The 25,443-nt window shown below is 36.6% G+C and overlaps 1 protein-coding gene across 4 annotated transcripts in view; it reads left to right on the top strand.

Moving 5' to 3' along the window:
- Positions 1-6,504: 6,504 nt before the first annotated feature.
- The window catches only part of FAM184B (family with sequence similarity 184 member B), a 39,411-nt gene continuing 20,472 nt past the window's right edge, over positions 6,505-25,443 (top strand). For all 4 annotated transcript variants that reach the window (XM_088056400.1, XM_088056399.1, XM_014259559.2 and 1 more), the window contains exons 1-2: positions 6,505-6,693; positions 20,430-21,164. In XM_088056400.1, the coding sequence (XP_087912526.1) occupies positions 6,559-6,693; positions 20,430-21,164 (870 nt within the window). In that variant the 5' untranslated portion in view covers positions 6,505-6,558. The remainder of the gene's footprint in view (positions 6,694-20,429; positions 21,165-25,443) is intronic.

Below are 25,443 nucleotides of genomic sequence, written 5' to 3'. Positions count from 1 at the left end.
CTGGAGCCGCTCTCCCAAAGTGCTCCCCGGACGGGAGCACCAGGGAAAGTAAGTACAGACGGGTTTCGTAAACCGAAGCATGTGCGGCAGCAACCTGGGACAGTTCAGCCGCTAAGTAATAAAGGCTCACTGAAAGTCCCGCTCTTGTGTAGCTGCTGCCAGGGGCCTGACAAGGCAGACAGGGCGGATTCAATGCTCATTTGTGCTCCACACAGACTGAATTTTATTAGTGGATAAATATTAGTGGAAATTTCCCCCAAGTTTTCAAGCGTTTGTTGTGAACCTAATGCTTTCCCAGAAATCCTTTAACTTGAGAATAGTAATAAACCCCATTATCTCAGTATCTCATTTAAAACAGGAAAGATAACTAAGCTCAAACCCCAGAGCTGTGTTACTGTTACGGAACGTACGGTGAGCATTTAATGACACAGTTAACGAGAAACATCTTCAGCATATATCAATTACAGAGTTACCGACAGCATTCAAAGAAGTGAGGACAAGCTGTGGACAGCAGGAAGTTAAGGTGTTTGACGTCCATAGGTGTTTAGGCTTTAAGAAAAAGAAGTGCCTGATGGACCTCAAGAGATGACACCTATTTAGTAAGGACAGGTGACAAACTATCAAATGACAGTAAGTGAAATAGGCAGGACCTGTCTTGAAGAAGGGTCATTTTAATCCAAGAATAAAAAACCCACACCCCCCCCAAAACAAAACAAACAAAAAAAACCCCACAAAAACAACCAACCAAAAAAAAACCCACTAGGGGTCAGTCTTGTTCTAGATCTAAATCTTCCTAGTCTTGTATTTAAGAAACAGATTTTAATCAATCAAATAATTGGAATTATTTTCTCCTTACAGTGGTGTCAAGGATTATGTGATATATATGAGCTGTATGTGAAGAATGGAGGACAGCAGCTGGAGACAAAGTATTTTCTTTTATAGATTAAAATAATTTTAATATGTGGCAGAGGGCTTTTTCTCCCCTGACATATTATGCTGCCATGCATTTGTATATGTTTAAAAAAGATACCTCAATTTTAAAGGTGAGTTTTATATTTTTTAATAACTTTTAAAATATACAGATCAGGTCTAATCACCTTCAGCTCCTAGAGAGTAGGAAATTGATTCTATATGAACAAATACAATAGTAAGATAGAATCTTACATGTTAACATATTTCTAAAAGTTTTCATTTTATGCTGGAGAAATAGTCACTCTACAAAACCACTATAATGAGCTGCAAATCCTCAATGAGATGAACATTTTTTTTTTAAGGTTAAATTTTGTGGAGAAATACAATGTGTAACAATCTTTCTATTTAATGTATTTTTACTGAATAATTACCTCATATAGATTTTTTTTTTTCTGCAATAGAATCCCCGTCTGTAGACAAAAAGATGCAAATAGGAAGACAAGCAGATAAACCTTTGTGAATCTTATGGCATTAAAAGCACAGGACTTTTATTTTCAGTGAAATCATAATGCAAACTGAATGGATTTTGATTCACATGTTTAGTATCCTAGTTGTGCCTACCAGCATCTTATGTCTACAGAAGAAGAATACCTTATAGTCCCTTACCATGGATTTAATCTAGGATATGAAATTTATTTCTTCCAGACTGCTTTAAATATTTCTGCTAGGGTTTGTGTTTACAGGTAGAAATAGAAAATTCTCAGTACAATTGATACTTCATGTGTAGGTAAACAACATGCTGAAGTAGGATAACAAATGCTGGCCATGTTCCTGTGATACCAGATGCCTTGTTCAACTGATAGAAGTGTTGCTATCGTAGTTTTTACAGCTTACTTTTCAGGGCCTTGACTGCACTAATTAACTTTAACGAGCCCTGACCTGCCTAGCCTAAAGCCAGAGCCTTTGCCTGTGAGCCTAGGAATCCATTCCAGCTCTGCCCTGCACCTTCAGTTCCTTGCTGAGCTAACTCTCCGAGCTCAGGGAGGACCAGCTGCTTCCTGAGGGATGGATATAATGACTGACTAGGAGGCCAAGGATGTAATGAAGGCCCAGAGGTTGTAGCCAGTGGAATTTCACAGTTCTATCCAGAAAAGAATGATGAAACTCTGAACCTTGGATAGTGCTCCAGGCCCTGGAGGATAATGCACTCTATTAATTCCAGCTTTTTTCCTTGTCTTTTGAAGTAGTGACCTTGTCTGCCATGATCTACTTCTGACTCACTGTTCTAGAACCTTTCTCTTTCCTTTGTAGGTCCTCTTATGTGAGCAAATACAGTGCCACAGGGTAGGCCAAACTTGCTGCATGCCAGTTACCTTACGGTAATATTTAATGTAGGTCATTGGATTAAAAAATGGAATTAGCAAAAAATGGAAGTTGATGCTGTCCCATTAGTTGTTCAAAGGCTTTTATATCTGATAATATATCTGGTTGGTGTCTGATTGGTTCCAATATCCTTATTTAAAACATAAACAGTAATGTTTCATCTATAATCAAGCCATCATGATGCAATAGAATCTGAGTTTACGTCCACCACATTCCTCAAAACTTGTTTAAATGTAAGTCAGCTATAAAATTGTATCTAAATTTTTGAATAGTTACTGTTTTCAGTCAATGAGGAAATCAGTAGCCCTTCTATTGTTTTTGGAATGCTCTCTTTTATGAGGTAGGAAGAAATTAAAAATATTAAGTAGTTATATATAATATTTTTATATGTAATTATGTATAACATGGGTAATTACCCAAGATGTGTCAGTGGCAACACTTCATATTTGTCATTTTACTTGTACACAATCCCAAAATAAGTTTTATTGGAAATGGAATAGTGAATTAGGTGAGCAGCATAACTTTTACCCCTATTTCTCTTATTTTTCTTCTTTTTTATCCCTCTTTATCGTTTTTCTTCCCTTGTCCAAGAAAGAGAAAATGGTTCCTGGATTCTCTGTTCTGGAGCCAAAAAGCTACTCTAGGACCAAAGTAAGTGTAAGTGGAGATCAAAAATGAGGGTAGTGATTTAGGAATTTAATTAGAATCTCACTTAGGGGTGTGTCTTCCTGTATTGACACTCTAACTTGGGAAGTTTGAAGTCAGTTTTAGTAATACAGCTTTTTCATTTGAAACATAGAACCACAGGAAAATTTGGGCTGGCAGGGACCTTGAAGATCATTGAATTCCTACTGCCACCCCATGGTGTGCCATGGGCAGGGACGCTGCCCACAAGCTCAGGTTGCCCAGGGCCCCATGCCATCGGTTCTGACATAACATGACAGTTAATGACTAGCTGTTCTACCATTGTCAAAGGCAGATTTTGTTTGACTGCAAAATAGTGATTATAATCCAGGGAATCGGTTTAACTTTGCTGTTGTACATTAAAAAAAACAACTCACTGAGCACAGTGTTCAGACAAAGAGTGAAAGAATTGGGCTGTATTGTGTTTTAGAAAAGCTGTTTTCATATTGTTGCAATATGTTAAACAAAAGTATTAACATATTAAATATTTACATATGTATTAAACATTTGCAACAGGAATATATTTTTTATGTCTTGGAATTTGAGGTTATGGCTCCTTTAATAGTAGCTAGTCAGGAGGCCGCAGAAATTATATAGTCTATGTGTTCAACAAGCAGGAGGTATCAAAAATGGAAGGCTTATAGTCTTTTGCTCATGTATGATTTTTTTTTTTATGGAAAGAAAATTAGTTAATATATTGGAACAGCAAAGCTGCAAACCGGTGTACAATTAATCAATGACTTATAAAAACTATAGTGACATGATAACTTTGTCTCACAATTTACCAAAAACGAATGCAGCAATAATAATTCAAGAAGAAGTGTGTGCATTTTCTGGTTATATTTTAAACTGTCTTTGCCATCTACTGCCCCAAGTTCAGACACATTCTGTAATCTACTTGTGTTCTATGTGATTCTCACAAAACCTATATTTGTATAGTACACATTTAGCTTATGCTTTGTGACATCCTTGTTTTGTCATCTTATTTATGGGTGATTCCTAGATCAGTTACAAAAAAAAAAAAAAAAGAAAAAGAAAATAAGCTAAATTCTCATTGAAATGTTCTGGCATTATCTGCTGAAATTCTGTTATTGAAACTAAGTTGGGTTCTTTTGAATAATGAAACTAATGAATTTGAGTCATCTGTGAATTTATGTTCCTTTGTTACATTTTCTGGTGCATGAGATCTAATTTAAACTTTTCCAGGGTTTGAAGTATTGCTTGAAAAGTCTTGTCTGGACTGAGCATACCACTGGTGACAAATTATATTCTACTAAAACATCATCTTGTACCAAAGCCTCAAGTTCTTTCCCTCTAATGTCCCAAAATTCATAAACAGCCTGCTTGAAGATATCTCAGTAGTTTATTTCTTTTCCAATGTATCTGAAGATATGTGCTTCTCTTCTCTGCCATGCTCATATAGGTGTCTCAAGTCTCTATCCACCCCTGCATCCAGGCCCAGTGTTTAATAGAACAGCCATAAATGTTACTGTCCACATGTGTGAAAAAACAGTTGTAAGTACTTGTAAAAGTTGTAAGTTCTTGTAAGTACTTGTAAAAGCTTTTGCAATTTTCTGTTTTCACTTAGTTTGTTCTATTTTTTCTGAGGAAACAATGCTTTTGGAGTTTGCTCCAGTTCTTGCTCTTCTCTTGTCTTGATTGTCCTAATAAGCTTGTCAATTTAATCAAAATCTTACATATAATTAAATTCCTAGCCTTTTTTTCTCAAATTGATGACCAGATAGAGAATGTATTATAAAATATTAACTGAGTTAAACTTGTGTTTAACACGTCCTAGCAGATATCAGACAATTAGCAGTGGCATGTCCCTATGTCCTAGTCACAGAAATAGTTCCAATAGCATCTTGGATACTAGTGCCAGTGAATAAAGAAACTGTACTTTGTCATTCCTTTGTGCACGGATTTGTGTCTCATGTTTTCTTATTAAAGTTCTTTCTGAGCTAAACATCATTTCCTTGCTTAGCATCTCTCAGTGGTGATCATTTTTATTTATACATTGCATTTCTCAGTCTTCATTTCCTGTCATTCCTGGAGTGAAGATTCTTTCTGCCTCTGGAGATTTAGAGTCTCTCCTTTTCTCCCAACAATCAAGGGTTTTGTTTCCCTGTCCCAAGGTCTTCTTGTCTTTACAGTATTCTTTCTCCCTACTGCCTTGTAGGTATTCTTCTGCCCTGATATTTGCCATTTAGGAGTGTTATTCTTAACATTTCTTTGTCTCTCTCTTTGCCCTCACCAAGGTTTTTTTGTTTTACTTCTGCCCTCCCATTAACTGACACCAGATAATCCTCCTCCTCAATTCTGATACTCCTCAGGAAGCTCTTTGTTTAAACCCACCACTAGCAAAGTGGGAGGATGGCAAGAACTGCCAGGAGATCAGACTGGAAAGCTGCATGCCTTTCCAGGTAGGGGCAGCAGGGAGGAAGCAGCCTCATGGTCTCTCTGGCTGGCTGCAAATCAGCGGGGCCTGAGGTAGAGCACTCAGCAGTTCCATGGAGTCTCTTGTGCTGGCTGCAGTGACACATCAAAGGGGTGTTGGGCAGCTCTTGGCTTCTCTTATCTGTTCTTTCTCTCTTTTCCCCTTTACTACCTCTCTTACTTCATCCTACTTGGCCTTCTCTTGCTTCTTTTCTTCTAGACTTGTTTAAACGTGTTCATCAACAGTTTTCTTCTTGCGTAACACTTTACTGAAGCATTCTCTTAAAAAATCCCATTATCTTAATAGCTTGCCTTTTTTTATGTGTGTATTTTTCTGCCTTTTCTGTTCTTCATTTATTTTACATGTCCAAGCCTAATCTCTTTGAAACAGTGTGAACATAAAAAAAAATATAAATAAAAAAGACGTGTAATACCATTTTCTATAGGCACCTTTCCAGTGCACTTAGTGTAACTGAAGGGAACGGAGACAGTCTCCTTGGGTGAGGCAAGCAAATTGTATCCTGGACACAGCTCCTGGGCTTAGCTGCGCTTGTGGGTCCCTTGGCTCCCATTCTGCTTTCATCACAGCAGCAAAAACTCAGCAAAGGTTTTCTTCATCACTTCTGGGCCCATCTTGGTAAATTTAAAGAGGATTGCCAAAATAACAGAGCTTATGAAAGGCGCCAACACTCTCTTGTCAGATGACCTCTGCAGTCCTTTGACACTTAAGAAGGCAGCATGGTTTAATCTTCAGGCAATCTCTCCTACAACAGATTCCCGGCGGTTCCTGTGCTACTGACTCTTGGCTGGCTCAGCGTCCCCAGCGGGGAATTCGTAGCACCCAGCCGCTGGCGTCTTCTCCTGGCGGAAGCTCAACCATTTGAAGAGAAGGGGAGGGAAAAAAAATCCCAATCAGGACGTTTGCACATGCTGTTCTCTGCTTGCTCGCCTGGGTGTTTTGCTGAGGGACTGGGACATCTGCAGAGAAGGGGGAGCGGCGGCGGCTGGAGCGTGCCCTGTTCGGGGCTGAAGTTCCTCTAGCGCCGGGGGCTGTGAGTGCGCGCAGCCGGGGGGGCGAGCAGCGGGGCCGGGATCGCGCTACCCGGAGCGTACGCAGACAGACGTGATTAAAATTCAAGCCTAATGGCCTCTGGCATAAACAACATTCATCAGCCCGGGACTTGCAATGGATCTAAAGCCGCTCGCAGCAGCTCGGCAGAAGAATGCAGTCGGGAAATGCACATGAAAATGTGCAAGAAGATTGCCCAGCTCACTAAGGTAAGTCTCGCTGTTGCAGTCCTTCCAGGGAGGTGAGGCTGCCCTGGCCGGGGGTGTCAGGGAATTGTCTCCTCTGATGCCCCTGTCTGAGGGGAGGGAAGAGAAACGGGCCCTCTCCTTTTAGGCTGTTGCCGAGAACATCGTTTGTGTGCACAAACTTCCATCCACGCAGTTCCCCCGCGGCGGCTGCAGCCCATCCTTAGGGGCTGCCTTTGTGGCCGACGATGGACGCCTCGCACTGAACCGCTCTAATTACCGTGCGACCATAATGAGAAGAGCTTCAGCTCCGCGAAGACGTGGCGTTTGTCTGGGAGCTGTTGAGAGGAATTGACAGTATCAGCTTCTCTTCTGGTATTAAGGAAGACTGCAAGTAATTTGTGTTTTAGAGGTTCTCAAGTAATATTGTTGCAAAACTGCGGCCAACGCGTGGCATTACAGTACAATAGTACTCTGATTCGCAGCTAATTGTTCCTGATGTGCATAAGAAGAGATACTTTAAATGACGTTTGTAAAAGGAGGTAGAGAAGAGACAGGACTAAATCACGTATTGTACTTAAAACTTTTAGTCAATACTGAACCACTCAATATTTTCCACACGACGTTAAGAAATAAAAGAAAATATGTAGGAAATGGCAGTTACCTATTAACCTGATCTTATGCTGCATCTTTGTCAGTGAGAAAAACCTGTTTACTACCCTTGTTTACTAATACAGCTTTTACATGTTCTGTAATCTTGATGCAATTGATAGATACTTATTAGCAATGAAAATATATTGAGTAAAATTACAGGTCAAAAAATAAGAAGTCATTTAAATGTTCAAGTTAGAATGGCTTACTAGTTACAGTGCTATCATTCTCATCTCATGATAACTGTACATGATAATGTACATCCTGTGCATCAATACGTAAACAAGAGCTACCTCTAATTTCATATACTTCCTATATTATTCCTGTATTATTCCAATACTTACTTTACAGGTTCTTTGTATGTTTGTTTTATAGTGTTTGTGCACAATAAGATCCTTACTTTTTGCCCATACATTGCATAATTTTATTGCAGTCATTTTTTCAGATGTCTTTTGCTAAATTTCTGCTGTTAAGGTACATGTGGGTGGATTTCTTTAGTTTTGATAGAATTTTCCCTCTAGATGCTTTTCAGTTATCTGAAATAAAGATTATTTATACCTGAAGCTCAAAAAACTGCTTCTGAAAAGCAAATGATTCTGTTTTGGAATGTGGCTTTTAAAGAGCAATTTTCTCTGCAATAACACTACACTTACAGAAAATTCATGGCACAACTGGAATTTAAATCACATGCTTTCCCTTCTGAATTCTGTGTAGACTAATGCAGTATCAACAGCAAGCACATAAGAAGCAAAATCTGATACCAGATCAGCTGAAAAATGGCTATATGGGAAATTTGTTATAATTTTTGCCCTAGGAATGGAATTTCAAGAGCTCCCTTTTAAAGCACTGTTTTCTGGGTTATATTACAGTCAGAATGATTATAGTGAAATCCCTCCTAAATTTAAATGGCCCATAGTACTTTTTGTTTCTAACCCAGTATGTAATACTGCTGTGTTATTGCACAGCTGCAACTTCTGTCTCAGTGACTTTAGATTTTCATTGATGAGGAAATAATGATCTCATTATTCATCCACTCAGTGTTGTGCCAGGTGAGATGAATACAAAGTATGTAAATAAGGTATTAGATATAGATCTTGATTTCCATTCTCTTTATTACATAGTCACTCGAGGCCTCCTCCTACTCTCAAAGGCAAAGTGTGTAAAGATATCAACAGGAAATGAACTGGGCAAGGTGATGAGTTTCTATCCTTGCGTGTAGTGCTGATCATGCCTTAAGGTGCTGGTTAGGGGAATAAAGGGATCCAGGGAATCCCAACAGGTAATTTGGACAGAGACTCTGAGAGCTCCTCCCATCTACTGCCCTGCTATTTCTGTTTGTGAAGAGGTAGAATATAGGAAGTTTCCATTCCTTCGGTCATAGATTTTTTCTGTTCTGCACATTTTTGGCAGTAGCTGTAAAAATACAAACCTTTAGCAATGTCTTGTTTGCTTTGGGCCACAGACTACTATTTTTTTGTAGCTCACTTCTCTTGAAATGGATGTATTTGAATTCTATTTGATTGTAGCCAAATGCATGACTTTGTAGTAGTTATTGGTAATACCAATAATGACATTCAAACTTCTCCATCAGACATTGGACCCTTGGCATGCTGTTTCATGCTTCCCATTTCTTTGTATTTTTGTATCTGTTCAGCAATAACGTGGAGTGTAAGATGCATGGTGACTTTTAGAAGACAATTGGGATGTCACTCCCTGCTGCCGCAAGCTACGGATTTGTAACATCTGCTGGCTATTATGGGATTTTCATGTGCTTATGGTTTCTCAGCATAGATCTTTTTACTTGAAATAGGATGAGATATTCAAAATGAACTCTTGAAGAAGAGTGTTGAGGAAAGTGGATCAGCTTTCATTAACAGAGGCAGTTTGGCCAGGGCTGACAGGAACTAGATATGTTGCAGTTATCCATGCTATTCAGGCTTCTTTTCAAACCTCTGCCAGTGGGGCTCAAACCAAACCTGCTGTTCTGGATTGCAGTTCTGAAACCAAGCCTAATATGAATATCTAGGAAGGTGACAGTACCTGGTGATCAGAGAGCTACCTAAGCCACAAACTAGTTCTGTTTCCTTCTTAGAAACAAATTTCTGGATACCAAGGGAGGGGTATTTTTTAATGAGAGAAGACAGTTATTCTCAAATACTTTTTTTCCCTCGGGGTTCATCTGACTATATTGCAAATCTGGGAGCCTTGTTTTAAGAAGCACATTTTAAATTGCTCTATTACTGGTCAAGTAGTCTGACAAGAATTTTGTGTATATATTTTGATACTGTAAGCTGTAACAGAGGAGAAGAGTGCTGAGGCAGGGAAAAGTTAATTGCTGGTAAAATGCACTTACAAACCCTTTTTTCCCTTTAGGGGAAAGAAATGTCAAAGGGAAGCAAGTGTGTTCCTCTTCCAGAAGCAGCAGCATAGGCAGATGTTCCTTAATGACTCTGCGTGGAGCAGTTCACAATGTTACACGTTACATGTTCTGACTGCCTATCACCAGCAGTCACTAGGAGATTTAGTGCCTCAGTTCAGCCAGCAAGGTAGAAAGTACAACCATTATTTAATAAGCTTCAGTGGAAAATCAGCCAGAAAAGCAAAACCCTCTATCCTTCATTGTTTAAGGGAGGGATGGCTGACTTCTGCACAAAAATATATGCTCATTTCTAGTTCTGTTAGCTTCACTCTTGTGGGTAGAAATTTACTGAAGAATTAGCAAATGATCTGGCACATATGTGAGGGCATAGACTGTTTACACCGCTTCAGTGTCTTGTAGCAGGGCTATATATTAGTTCTTTTAACCTTTCCTACTTTATTTGCCATAGAGCTATCAGCCATTTATTGGTTTTAGACATGAAATATGATCAGATTTTAATGGTTTATTCTGGAAGAACCTGACAGCTGGGTAAGTCTAACAGAGCACTTCTGTGGTCTACTCATGTTCCTGTTGAAAAATGTTGCCTTTTTCATGTAGTTTAAGTTTATTGACCTTGTTTGCTGTGATGTGTTAACAGTACTCAGTAAGCAATTCTTACACTGGTTCAGCTGTTGTGCGGTTAGTTATTATGCTACCAGAATTCTCCTGTGTGCTTGAGGTTTTTTGATCTCAGCTCTCTAGAGACATATTCAATATTCTACAAAAATGAAACAAAATATAATAGAATAAAAACTAGGATCATGCTTTTGGAGTAACAGTATCTTTTCCTCTGGGCAAGGAATATAAAAAATTATTTCCATGTAGGCAAATAGAATCTATTTATAAAACTACTTAAATTATGTGCTAACAAGACCAACAAAATCAGCCATCCACATTCCCAAGTATTTTCTGATGTATTTGTTTTCATGATTTTTGTGTATAATTTTCTATCAGGATTTCAACACTAGCATTATTTTTGCCTATGAACTGACAAGAATGTGCAGACTAAGATTTCTTTACTTGTCATTACTGTGTTTTTCCTTACAGAGGGTTCCTCTCTATAAAAAGAACTCCTGGATTATTAAATGCATGTGCAATGTCATAAAATTTTATTGATCAGCTAGTCAAAAGCAGTATTAAAGCCATATTTCTATTAGGAGAAAAGCTAGTATTTTATTTGGATAGCTAGAAATTATCATTCAAATTAATTTAAGGGATAAGAATGACATCTATATATTGAATTACTACCTTACCATACAAATTTGGCACGAATTTTATCAGTTTGCAGAAAATCTGATGGTCTTAGAAAGTGACAACTCAAGACTACTTTATAATGCAGAGTACATAATAAATTCAAGTCTCTTTATCAACAAATCCTAATTAATGTTTATATACATGTTTTGCATATTATTAATATGCAAATTATAGGCATTAGGGAATAAAATCTCTAGTGGTCCATTAATTGCACAAAGGAATATTGCAAGCTTATAGCTTTTTCATGTTCTTTTTTTTAAATGTTAATACTTAGAAGTACCTTTTTCAGTGAATCTATAATAGTACCTCTCTCCTAATATTTCCTTTAACCAGTATGTTTCACAATTGTGAAAATTATACCCAAATTAGAAATCAGTGCCAAGTCCCATGTAAATATTTTGAGCTATGTATTTTAGGCTTTTGAACACTCTAGCATTGAATATTGTATATAAAATGTTTTTTTTCCATAAATTATCATGTTCTTCCCCCCACCCCCAGCAGCCACATCCTCATTAGTTAAAAGATTTTCTATTTTTTGTTAAAATGGCTGTAACACTGAGGTAGACCTCCCTCTGTTGCCACCTCTACAGTCATATCTTAAACACATTAAGTGTCTCACTATTTTTCCTGCCTGTATACAACCAGAATGTCTTTAGTCTGGTTCTGAAAACTACTTAACCTGTGTTTTTAAGTAGGAACAGATAGGCATGTGAGTTTTCAAGGGCTTTTTGGCATGTGCTTAAAGCTGGCAGGAAGTCTGTGAACGTAGTTAGTGCAGTACCAAGTCTGAGTTAATTTATCCAACCCCCAGTGGGGCACAATAACTCAAACTTCACTGTGCTGGTTCAAACTTGGCATTTTACTTAATGTATATTCATTTGTCTTGCAAAGCTTGGAGACAGCAGAACACACACAACTTTATCACTGAGGAAATACTGCCTTTATTTCATAAACTACAAATTGACTATCTGCTTTCAAATAGGGATTATTTTCTTTATTTTTTTAATTTAACGACTTGGGTGAAACTCTTCTGAAGGAAGATTATATGTTTTTAATGTAGTTGTTCAGAACTTTGTCTGACTTGGTTTTTAGGCACTTAAAATAAACACAGTTTTAACTTAGAATGGGTTACTACCAGAGAAGTCTTCTGTTTTAATTATCTTTGGAAGCTACAGCATCTGGCTGTGACTATGCACCCACTGATTGTAACTATATAACCTTCATAGAGGGTTATAGAAACACTACCTTTAAATGTAAATATAAGCCTGCAGTTGATTATTTTACTTTTTTTTTTTTTTCATTCAGCCAGAGAGATCTACTTTGATAACAAGGTTGTTAGGAACTATAGCTAGTACTTTTACATGTTTTACAATGTTGAAATATTTTTACTAAGATACTGATATGCCTCAGTATTTCATAAAAATAATGAATTTCCTGTTGAATTACAGGACATTGCAAAGCAACTCAGTGTGTCGCCACTACACTCTTTGCAGACTGCTTCCACTTTTTCTGATAATAAATGATGGTTAAACTTTCTTGGTTTTGTGATCATTGATGCAATCCCAGAAAGTGTCCATTAATCTGTGAGATTTTCTGGAGATTGGCAGAGTGTCTTAATACTTCCTTGCCCTAACTGGATTTTTATTCAATACATTTTACAATCACTTCTTGAATCCCTGTGATCTTTTAGTTGAATTTGCTTACAGCAGCAAGAACTTAAATTTTGGTGCCTGTAGTAGAAGAAACTGGTATTATAAATTCATAGATACCTGAGGGTTCTGATGGTTTCTATTCTTAATTAGAAAAGTATCTAGAATGTATAAAGAAATCTTTTAAATTTTAAAAAATCCTCCCTGAGAATGCAAGCTATAGGAGAGTAAGAATTTGATCCAATATGTATAATGCTTTAGTTTGGATTAGGAAGAAACAGGACTCATTTTATCTATGCTTATCACAGATTTACATAAAGGGCAGCACTTGGAATATTGTGTTTTAAATAAATTATAATATTTGTCTCTACAAAACTATGTATTTGTTTGGGAAAAATCTCTTCCACCTTGAGCTGTAAGTAAATCAACGGTTCTACAACTTACATTTGCAAGACTTCTAAATTCTACTGTAAATATTTGGAAAAGTGGTAATCAAGTGAGAGCTTACTTGACAGATCTCTGTGGGTACTGTGTTTATTGTAAAATTGGACAAAGTTGCTTTATTGTAATCTGCAATTACAGAAGGCATTTTCGAAGCATAAAATTTCAGGTAACTATCTAGGAACAAAAAAAACCCAACCAAACAAAACTTTTGAAAGTACTGAACATGTGTCTGCAATTTAGACTTTAAAGTTCTTTAGAAGTCTGGGATGTAATGAAACATTTCACAAAATAGAATATTATTTCAGCAAAATATTTATATCACCACTGTATTTAAATCTGGTTGATGAAATGCATTAGCACATATTTTTGGAAAATAATTGAGATCAAACTTCTGTGAGTTTTAGATAGGTTTATATCCTAGAAGAGCTTGATATGTAACTATAACCAGAACTAAATTATCAGTGAATTTCATGCAATAAGGTCTTTTTTCTTTTCCTTCTACTGACACAGAATTGGTGACATCACTTGTGTACTAAAAATTCACCTGGTCTACAGTGACAACAATGGACAGAGGACATATATCTATCTGTCAGACACATCCTCTACTTCTTGCACATTATACATCTGACAGAGCTTCCTAAGATAAAGTTGAACTTGTTCAAGACTATAATAACCTAAGATTCATGGGTGTATTTGAGATCTTAAGGAGTTAAGCATTTCACTGAGACAAAGATTTCAAAATGTGAGGAGAAAGAACTCTGAAATCAAACCAATTAGCCTTTCTGCTTGCCTACATATGTATGTGTGTTAATTGACATTGATTTTTCAGTGTCTAAGCATAATCTTTTCAAGTGATTTCACCTAGTTCTGTGGTTTTTAATAGACAGACATTTTTACCTAATTTAGCTTTTACTAAAAAATAATGTGATCCTCTGACAACACTTGAATAGAGCTTAACCTGATAAATGCGCTCAAGATGAATTTGAATCACCTCAGGGATAGCAAAGCAGTAGCAATGAATTTCATGTAAATGTCATGCTGACTGATTTTATTTATTCTAGCTCTTAATTGGACACAGAGTCTAAAAAAATAGTGTGTTTTCTACTTGAAAAATTTTTGAAAAATTTTAAAAGTTTTGAAAAATTATTTCAAATTTATGTAGAAAATTTTGACATATAAGATAAAACATGAGCCAGGAACTGAAAAAATATTTACAAAGTTATAATGTAGGGAAGCATATACTACAAAGATCTGGGCTAGCTCTTGCATTGTTTCACATAATAAGTAATGATCTGGAAGTAAAAAGAAACAACATATTCAAATTAATAGATTATACTAGTTCAAAGTGAGTCAAACAAAATGTAAGGAAATAAGGAATATAGATGGAAGACAAAATAAACTGCATTCAGTAAATAAACACCCAAAATCTCTTGGTCTGTAAACTGTTGGTAAAACAGCATGAAGTGGGTATATAGAAATGGAGTCAGTATAACTCAGTGCAAGATCGAAAGAAACCCTAGAGAACAGGCAATTTATCAGTTTCAGCTTTTGAGAACGGAAACTTTTTTCCCTTTGCATGGGACTCTCAGCTCTGTAGAAGGGAGAAGCTGATATTGGGATATGCAGAAATTATATAAACCCATGAGGCAATTAATTTCACTTGTGTCACTTGATTTAGACACCTGTATTGGGAAGGGAAATATGGTCCTTTGGAGTCACCTGCCTTTCTCCTTTGACTAAGCTGGATTAGATGTGTGGTGATGCAATGGACGATGTTGGGTGAGATGAATGCCATCTTGTATGCAGGAAACATCTTCCTGAGAATTAAATGTGTAGGGTTTCTCTAAACATTTCCTTGCATTCCTCCTCAGACTTCCTTATGTGGTAGCTGTGTTTCAGAACAACCAGTTTCTCCCAGAATTCCATGTCAGATCTGGAGAAGTCTTTAATGTTTCCTTAACTGTTTAGGAAGACCTAGTTCTTGCCATGCTGGGGAGACATTGCTTACAACCAGTCATAGCAGATGGATTTGTGACCAGTGTAAAGGGAAGGGATTAAAGTTGAGTAGATTTTACTGAACCATTCCAGAAGAAATTTCAGTAATAAACTGCCTGGTATTCTCCCAGCAGAGGAGTCTCTTTCTAGAATTAACTTCCGTGATTCTACAATATATTTTTACTTTGCTGAAATTGTTGGGATGTAGTATTGGTGCCCAATACGTTGTTCATACACAGATAGCACAAAAAGTGGTTACAAGACATAGACAAGCAAATTCAGTAATTCTGGAGACATTTTGGGGATTTATACAACACAGATTAGACTTATGACAGGACAGTCAAGACACTTCCTGGACGCTCAATTAACTTTTGTGGTTCTACAGCATACTTTTTCTTTGCTGAAATTACTGGTGCTTTCTTTAGCACTTGCTCTGCTTGTGGAAATATTCTTGCAATATAACTTTACCTTCCTAATTCTTAAATTGCCTGGCAATTATTCTTGTAGTTTATTAGAAACTGTAAAATACAAATGAGGGGCAACTGGATGTCTCTTTAGTAAAATTTAGGCCAGAGCTCATTTTACGTTCAGTCACACTTCAGAGACTGGGTGCAATACATAAAACACTAAGCTACCATTTTCTGTGTTCAGTATTACACAAAGCAGGAAAAAAAAAAGGTAAAAAATGGGATCAAATAAATGTACCTGTATTATTTTCTTCTACTAAGTTTAAACCAAAAGAAGGAGGAACAAAGAGAGGGGCTGAAAGAGTCAAAAAATGTACCAAAATATATTAGAAACCTGTAGACATTTTATGCTCATGCTTTCTTGATACATTTTAGTATTTCACTGTATTTTTTTGACTGACTGTAATACATGGTACGTATAGGAAAAACGAGTGATATATTCAAATTTGAAGAATGTAAGACCAACTTGCCCTCTTCTACTGTGAATCTCTAAATGAGGCAAGACTGCCTCATCATTCAGGAGAGTGAGACGTTGAACCATTAGCTTCTGCCCAAGAGACATCAGATCATCTAAACACAGGTGGATTTCGTACAGAGCTATTGGCTACCTCTGTGCTGCACCACTACACTCTTCCAGGGTCTGAAGGGCTTTATTATAATGGATGAAAGGATATAGATTCATCCTGAAATAAAAGAAAACTTTCTGGAGCAAAATTCATTTTTATTATTGTAATTAGGATTTATTCTGGTGTAGAATACAAGCCTTGCACCTCTTCTGAAACATTTTGGAATGTTTGAAGTGACTTTTTTTTTAAAGCTTCTCTTATACTGCACAACACTACATATGTGTTTACATTATGAACAGTTGCTGCAAATATTTGGATGCATGAAATTATTCCTGTGCTTTCAGGGAACCATAGAGAATGCAAGGAGAGAGCTGAGACTTAGCTCTTTAGGCTCCGGGTCATACCTTAGAGCAGATTCATTTATCACCTATGTATGAAATCAGTATAAGTGTAAAATTGGATCAGCATTGTAGGTAATCATAGCCTAGGCCTGTACCTTAATTAAAAGACATTATTCTTCAGTGTTAGAACATGAGAGACTGATTAGAGTATTAATTGATAAATTGTGGGAGGTGGGTCAATTTTCTAGAAGGCCTGTAGAGTTGATGACAAAGGAGGCTAAGGGATAGAGGAGCCATTTGTTTAAATAACTGAAGCAATTTTTGATAATTTCTCTGTCCTTTGCTTTTAAAGAGACCATTTAAGGCTGGAGTGTTTATCAGTACCTCACTCTGCTCTGCTCTGCTCAGCAAGATGAGTTCAAAGAAACAAATTCATCTGCCAGTGAAGACAAGATATTGTTAGTAGTGAAAAGGAGATGATGTATAGAGTCACCTGGCATCAGTGAGCCTCTAGCAAACTTCTTCTTTAGTAATAGAAGTTTGTCTCCTTCCCTGCTTTGTGTAGAGTGCTGCTGGGAGTATCCTGGTTTGGCAGCTTCATCCAGGGCCTTTTCTCATTCTTTTGTTTCTTTCTCTTTTTTTTGCTTTTAAGCCTTTTTTTGTCAGGAAGATTTTGTGTCTGCTAGCTTGGGCCTGAGGGAAGAATATTTATGATCTTTTGCTTTTCTTTGATTCATATTTCATCCTTATTCCTCACCTTTCATACCAAATTGTCTTACTTCTTATTCAGCTAGAAAAGTAACCTGCTAGAACCATTTTTTCATTATGATTCCTCTAAGAATAGTATTTAACGCTACTGTAGGAAGAGAGTAATTTTTGGTTTAAATGCTTTAACTCTGTCTTCACTGTTAAGGTGCAGTTGAATGTTTTGTTTGTTTGTTTGTTTGATTTATATCACCATAAGGAAAAAAAGAAAGGAAGTGCTATTTAGATTTACAGCATTTGTAGGATAAAATAGGACAAATAAGATGTATTCACATTCACTGCACTCTTAAAATTCAAGTGTATGTGTGTAATAATGTTTTTATCAACCTGACATACTACACTTAGGTGCTATAAAATCAGTATAGTGTTTCCCAACCCATTTGGTTTTTGAGACCTGTAAGGAGGCAGAAGCCATTGGTATTATGGTAGTGACTCCAAGAGCAATAATGTGCTCTTTTCGTTTGAAATCTATTCTGTCTGTACTGTCAAATGATCAGTTTCAGAGCTGCTTTTTAAAAGCTGTTTATCAACACAGCTGTTAAGCGATTTATACCACATTAGTGTACACTCACAATGTATAGGTCTGAAATAATTTTTCAGTATTTTTCCTTTCATCACATAAAGCACAGGATTCATCTCATATAACTCCAGTCTTCAAAATGAGGTATCCGGAATAGGAATATAGAAGCTATATTCAGTAGGGAGTGAAAGGCACATGTGAAGGGCTTAAATTTCATAAAGTAGAGAGCAGCAGCCGTCTCAAAATTAAATCTTTTAAGAAGGTTAAGATATGGAGGAGTCAATTTCAGCACTCAGGCTTGAAGATTAAATTTAAGGGCATGCAAATCAAAATGCTTCATTGTGGTTCTAGCCAGTATTGAACAGAAGTGTAGGATTATGGGATAGGGAGGCCAGGTTCTTCCATTGTTTTAAATAACTCACCTAAGGTACTGGTGGTAGTCTAATGCTTAGTGGAATTTGGGAAACCTCTATGATAAAGTCTGATTTTAGAGGAATCCTGAACACAACATAGCATGAGACAGGCCATGGTGATTTACTAGATAAATTTATCATTGAGTGAAAGTCTGAGTCACTGGATGAGTCTCTGGATATTCATTTCTGTTTTACTGGTGGAATGAAATACAGAAATATGATCATCAGCATCTGACCTAGTTAACTGAAGAGTTACCTAACCTAATTACTGGTCATTCAGTGTGGAAAATGTAGAAGAACAATCTTCTTGGAATTTTTATGTCTGTCACTTGAATAGATAAGAACTGTTCATATAATGATTTTAGTTAGTGAGGTGAAGAAATCTGCTCAGTACACTGTAGCTCTTTCCATATCAAAGGAAAATGGTTAAAGATAACAGAGAAGGATTAATGGCTTGTAATCTAAGGCCCCAAAATATACCTATCTAAATTTAGACAATAACTTCTTGTCTCATATTCTTCTGAAATATGCTGAGTATAGAATACTATTTTGTCAAATGTTTATCGTTAATATATTCAGACTGTGTTTTGCATTTGTGACTTTAAGTCTTCTGTACCTAATTCATTACTGCCAGGAAAGAAGTTGGCTATACACAAGATGTATTTGTGTGTTTGCTTTCATTTATGGTTGACTGAAATTCAATATGTTACTTATATACAGATAGCACAAAAAGTAGTTGGACATAGATAAGCAAATTCAGTAATTCTGAAGACATATTCTGGACTTATATAATACATGGCAGGCTTGTGACACTTATTCTAGTCAAGACATTTACTGGACTCTCAACTGACACTTGCCCTGATAAAAATTTGCAGATTATAGAGCCACAACCCTAGCATAATTAAAGAAATAGTTGTGGCATTGTTTCTGTATTTATTTATTTATCTACTTAATTAAGGCTATGATTTTGTCAAACATTGTCTAAGAACATTTTTAACTTCTATTGGTTCAGGCCAGTCTGAAAACATCTGTCAGAAGTTGTGTATAGATTCCAAACCTAGTTTTTTTGAGTAATAATTTATCCCTAAAAAACCCTAACCAGCCATGCAAGTGGAAAACCTTCATACATGATATGTTGCTCTCCTTTAGTTAGATAACTATGTCCAGTAGAAACTGGATTAGCCCCCATATGTCCTAGTGGAGGTATGAAAAGACAAACGTGTCTTTTCAAGGCAATTATTCTGTTGTGCAATTATATGTAGCTGTAAATTTGACTTGAGCATTTATCTTCATTTCAGGTTACTGTGGGCTTCTAATAACTTTCTTTTTGGAGCAACAGTAGGGTGCTTGTGCATCAGTTTCTCTGAGAGATATTTGGTGTATGTTATGGTAACAGATGAAGCCTGCTCAGGGTAATAAGGTATTACAGTCATAAGAATTCTTATTCTGCATCTTGTAAAAGAAAATAAAGCATTAAAGGGTTTAAATCATTTTTTTGGAAAAAATTATTTATTGTTATCAGAGAATTTCTTGAATCTGCTAAAGGTTGTTTTGAGATTTATGGCTATTACTGAAATTTTGGGGAAAAACCCTGAAACACACTGCCTGAACATTTCTCAGAACAAAGTCAAAAGATGCTTGCAGTTTAGTAATACCTACCCTGAAATGCTGACCGAACAGACTTTTCAGGAATGTGATTCCAGGAGTGCATCTTCCATGGTGTTTTGACTGGAGCCAGGAGTGCAGAATTTAATCTGCTTTTCATACTTTCATTTACATCAGGAAGTGATTTTGGTCCACATAAACTGGATGTCAGGACCTCAGGTTTCACTGTTCGATTAGCCAATACTGGTCCTCAGTGCTTTGTCATGCTAAAGACAATGTGGCCTTTAGTAGTCCTGCAGCACTGAAGGTGAGATGTACTGGGCTTCAAATAAAGAGTCACTTAGCTAGAGAAGGGACCCAGCATCCTTCTTCATATTAGAAATGACAACTTACCTAGAATCAAAAGAAATTCCTGACAAAAAGTTAAAAAAAAAAATTGTTTATCACAGTATTGTCTTCCTTTTTTATAAGGTTTTGCAGCTAATAATTGTCCCTTCTGTTCCTGGTGGAAAAAAACAAACCCAAACAACACAAAGAGACACCACCACAAAAAAAAATTAATCTATAGCAGTAATTCTCTTTTAGTGTTTAACACTTTGATAAATGCAGTAACTGGATTAATGGCTACTGTTCACAAGATACTTTACTTTTCTATTTTTCTTGTTTGATAGGTGATATATGCCTTGAACACTAAGAATGATGAACATGAGGACAGTATACAGGCTCTGAGAGAGGCTCATGAGAAAGAAATTCAGAATATTCTTGCTGAGACGAGAGAAACAATTCTTCAGTGTAAAAGCAAAGTTGAAGAAGAACAATTACTGAGAAAGCATATTCAGGCCCTTGAAATTGCTGTAGCACAACACAAGAGATTGAAGGAAGAAGCCTTGGCAGAGTTAGTATTGTGTAAAAAGCAAGCAGAAGAGAAGGAGTCAAGAACAGAAGTGAAACAAGCACAGATAGGCCTTTCTACTGACACAGTAGATACCAATGCAGACTTTGAAAACAAACTTTTACATTTAAATCAGGAGTTTGATGGACTGCTAAAAAATCTAGATAAAGAAGTAAATTTAGATGAAAAATGTAGTGTGGAAAGACACACTGTAATAAATGAGATGGAAAACCTGAAGAGCAAGAACCAGAAAACAACTGAAGAGTATACTCAGACAACAAGAAAACTGCAAGCCCCTTGTGAGACAGGAAAAGAGACTTTGAAAAAAGCCATGCAGCAATCTGTGATAGAAACAAACTGTCCACAAAGAGAAACAGAGCAAAAGAAGAGCTCAGAGCCTGAAAAAGGTTTATTGCTGCAGCAGGTAAAGAAGCTGGAAGCAGACCTAGAGGAGAAAAGTCAGAAGATAAATGAGAAGAAGAAGCATTCCCAGAAGCTGAAGGAGCAAATACAGGTAGAGTATGAGACTGTAATCCCTAGCTCTGCGTGAGAAAGTGAAAATTATCAGTTCTTTAAAATTTGTGAGAGGAGGGTCTTTTAAATATCATGTTGATTCAAATGCTTTTTAAGTAGTAAAGCAGTCTTAGAGGCTTAGAATTTAAATAGGAGCGATATAATGCTGACAGCCTTAAAGAAAGGGTTAAGATGATTATTAACTCATTAGGAAAACGCTTTGAACACTAGACTTCATATTGCCTGAGGGAGGAGTGAAGTAAAATTTGTAAAAAAGTAAAAATCAAAATATCTGTTGGTTGAAAAGAATTTTACCTTTCCTGCCCAGAAATGTGACGAGAACAGCAAGCAGGCAATACTGCTACCAATGAGTGTTTACAGAGTACATTCTCCTTTTAATGTGTGGTTGCCAATAGCTCAGTGCATGGGTATGAAGAGGTTAGATAAGAGACCTGAGCTGCCAGTTTAGGAATCAAGTTCTTTATATGACTCTTGCAGCAGTGGCTTGTACCAAGTGCCATTTAATGAAGTGTCCTTTACACTTGTGAAGTTTTATGTGCTGAGCCATGAGACTTCTGCTGTTGGTTGTCAGCTTGCACTTTGCTTGTCCACCCTCACTGCTGCATATCTCATACAGCTCTGCAGACCTGCAGCACAGCTCTGCAGATCCTTCCTGGTTGTATCATGTGTCAGATGCAGTTTCAGAGGTTGGCATGTTGTGGAAAATCTGCCAAACATCTGCTTTTGGTAAAAAAGGTCAGAGTGCAGGAGAGATACTGATGCACAGTGCTGGAATTGAAGCACCTAGCCATGCTCTGTGCTCAACAGTTCAGCTTCCTTCTGATACTTTTGATCCTTTACATCACATGAACTGCCCTACCAGACATGCCCCCAGCTTATGACAGCAATCTTGAATATTAGATACGAAAACACCTTGAAGGTCTAGTCTTGGACTATTACAGAATAACAAAAATTGTTCCCTAATGGGAAAGAAGATTTTCTTCTGTTAGAGGAAGAGAGCCCCAGAATTCTACAGGGAGCAGGGTCAACGCAGTCAGCTGTGTACTTCCAAGGCAGCTCTTAACTGTTTTCACCATCTGCCCTCACATCTTGCTTACCACTATTGTTTTGCTGATGATGCAGAATTCTGAGCTACTTCTTTGAGGGTGTTCTTAGAGGGAGTTCAACCTTCAATACAGTAACTACCTCCTTGTTTTACAAGACCAGAGGATGAATTGAATACACCTTCCCCAACATTATTCAGATTTCATTGTCTCAGTGTGAAGATCTGTAGCAGAACAACTTCTATCTTTTTCAGAAAAGTGGAGAGGATACAATGAATGGCAGAGATGCAGATAAGCCCTTTTCTAAAATTGAGTCATTCTGTAATATCTATTTCAATACTAAAAAGTATCCTGGCTCTGTAGTAGTTGGAAGCATTAGAGAGGAATAAAGGAAGATTTTGATTTTTTTGTGGGTACTTTAAATGGTTTATTCTTCTGATTTATTGTGTAAGAAATGCAATAATATAGGAATAAATAATGTAAAATATGATGGGAAGTGGAAGTAAGAGGCTGGTGGCAACTTATTTTCTAAATTCTGTATCAGCTGGATAAAACTGAAATATTTTCTGAAGGGCATATACTCAGCTTATGCATTTTAAATCCTCTAAGTCTGTGGAATGAGGCTGATTTACATACCACTGGAGCATATTGCCTTGAATCTTTGAAGAGATACCCTCAGACTAGGATAAATCTGGAAGGAGGGACAGAGTTAAACATGATGTTGTTTGCTGTTTCTTTACAGTTTGCACAAAAAGAAATAAAAGTTTCTCCTTTCTAAACTGGCTATTTCTTATGCCACTATTAAATACATTTTTTTCAGACTTCTATGGACAATGTCAGGCAGGGAAATAGAAACATCTTTTCAATCAGAAATACCTTTGAGCATTAGTAAATACTAGCAGGAAAAGCTATTATAAGGCTTGAAAAGTAAAAAGACTGTTGCTTCAACGAGATGAATTTTCCTGTTTTCTCCTTAGCATATGCCAAGAGATTTGAGACCTTTAGATGAAAGGCATTACATTAGTACATATTTATTTTTATTATTATTAATATTACTGTAGAAGGGAAAATACAAAGGTTGACAAATAATTAAGCCTGATCTTTTCAGTCTAGTTTTGGTAGAATACTAGCATATATGCCAGAGGTAAAACTAGCAAGCTTACCTTGAAGTTTTGTGCTACAGAGAATGTTAAATACAAGGTAGTTTTAACCCTGAGGTTTTACTTGACGTTCATATAGGAAAAAAATGGCAATTTTATCTGAGTATTGCAGTATTATGCTAGACATCTGAAACTGCAACTAGAACCTCCAGAAACAACATTAAATATGGTTCAATTTCTTTACGTTAATTATGAAAAGACAACTCCCACCAGTCTGTAGGACCCAATTTTTTCTGAGTTTAGGCATCTGTATAATGGATTATGTTACAAACTGTTGTATTTCAGCAACTGAAAAAACCCTAATTAATATTCATTAACTTTTGGAATAAGTTGTCATGAAATTTTTAGAAGTATAACCTATTTCAAGTTTAGATGGTAACTACTGATGGATATTCCCTTTACAATGATGCTAACTATATGTGAGGGGAGGGCTCCACATCACAAATATTCTGGCAGTAGAGACAGTTTAAGGGAATGAAAGGACAAAAAAATTAATTTAAACCAGCTCTGTAGGTGATATATATCATGGAACACCAAGAGAGAAAATGACCATTTATTTCTTATTACAAGAAAATTACATATGTAATAAACATGAAAGTAATGTCATGCATATTTTAGGATTTGGAAGTGTAGCTTAAGTGAACACAGCAAGAAATTCTGGGATCAAAATGTATAGTGAAAAAAAGAGGAAGAAGATATAAGTGTAGTCAAAGAGAGAAATTCACATCAAGAAAAAGAAATCCTGCATAAAGCAGGTAAGATGCTCATTAATGTCATTCTAAAGTATTTCCCATGCTAGTAGTCACTGATATTGGAAATTCTGCAAGTTATTTATGCTACTTGAAATGTAAATTTTGGTACCACAGAAGATAGGGAAACTATATTGAATTCCCAAAGCAAAGTTGTTAATAAAGTAGATGAACTGAAACATCAAATAACCCAGCTGCAGCAAATGACTTGTACCAAAGAGAGTCAGAAAAAGAGAAACTTTGAAGATGTGCAAGAGCTTTAACAGGTGATTTGCTCTCAAATATTCAAAGATATGGCATACCAAAAGTACTGAAATCAATGTAGTTTTTTTTAAGATTGATGGCTCTATTGTAAAGGAACCAATCCTGTAAGATTATCAGACCTCTGAGCTCATTCAATGGAACACTGACTTGAGTTCATAACCTGAAGTGCATGAGTTTCTGCAGACAGCAAAGGAGCTACAGGCATCCTTGGGCTAGACTGGGGCATAGTGTTCAACTGCTTTTGTAACCAAATCCTTAAAGAGAACAATGTGTAAGGTGGACTTTCTCTGCTGAGGTCAAGATGGAATTCTGATTTTTTTTATTTTTAATTATAGAAAATAGTTATTCTGAAAAGCTGTGCAGAAATGATAGCAGGAATAAAATCAGTAAAATGAGGAATGTGTGTACCCTGAGAGTACCCTCTGTACAATATATCCTATTAAGTAACTGTTTGGCCCTGAATCTTTTTTAAACTTTTTAGTTCTCTTAAACTATTGTTAAGCTACCATTCAGGAAAATTAGACTTGGCATCAGCGTCAGCAAATAGTAAACTGTACTTTTTCACAGCACTAAGGTTGTCCTTGAGGCAGCCTGTGTGGTTGGAAGAGAGTTACACGTCCAAGCTCTAATCAGAGCAGCAAAAACCCCTAAATCTTTCCTAGACTGCAGGAGAGGCTGCATCCTGAATCAGTACAGTTCTACATTTTTAACTACAATGAAGCCAATATTTTTCAACAGAGTATTACCACCTAAACAGCATTTTCACTACAAAATAGACTACTGTGACTCCTGAGTTCTACACTGGGGTTTTTTTGTACAAAGTAGCTAGTGTGTTTCATAGACTATGGAAACTGTAGCTGTTTACAAGGACGGTATGAAAAAAAGCTAGAGCTTTGAAAAATCAAGCATCAGTCCTATAAGGAAAAGATCTGTCTGAAGGAATAGCTGTTGAAATGAATGGTAGATCATGTAATGAATGATACAAAGGAAATCAGGCCAGTCTAAAACTTCATGGAATCTGGAGAGAGGAAAAAAAAAAGCAG

This window comes from Pseudopodoces humilis, chromosome 6, assembly GCF_049639895.1.
Source record: "Pseudopodoces humilis isolate 2021_Gansu_Grassland_sample_001 chromosome 6, ASM4963989v1, whole genome shotgun sequence".
NCBI lineage: Eukaryota > Metazoa > Chordata > Aves > Passeriformes > Paridae > Pseudopodoces > Pseudopodoces humilis.
This window is presented reverse-complemented; position numbering and strand designations above follow the sequence as displayed.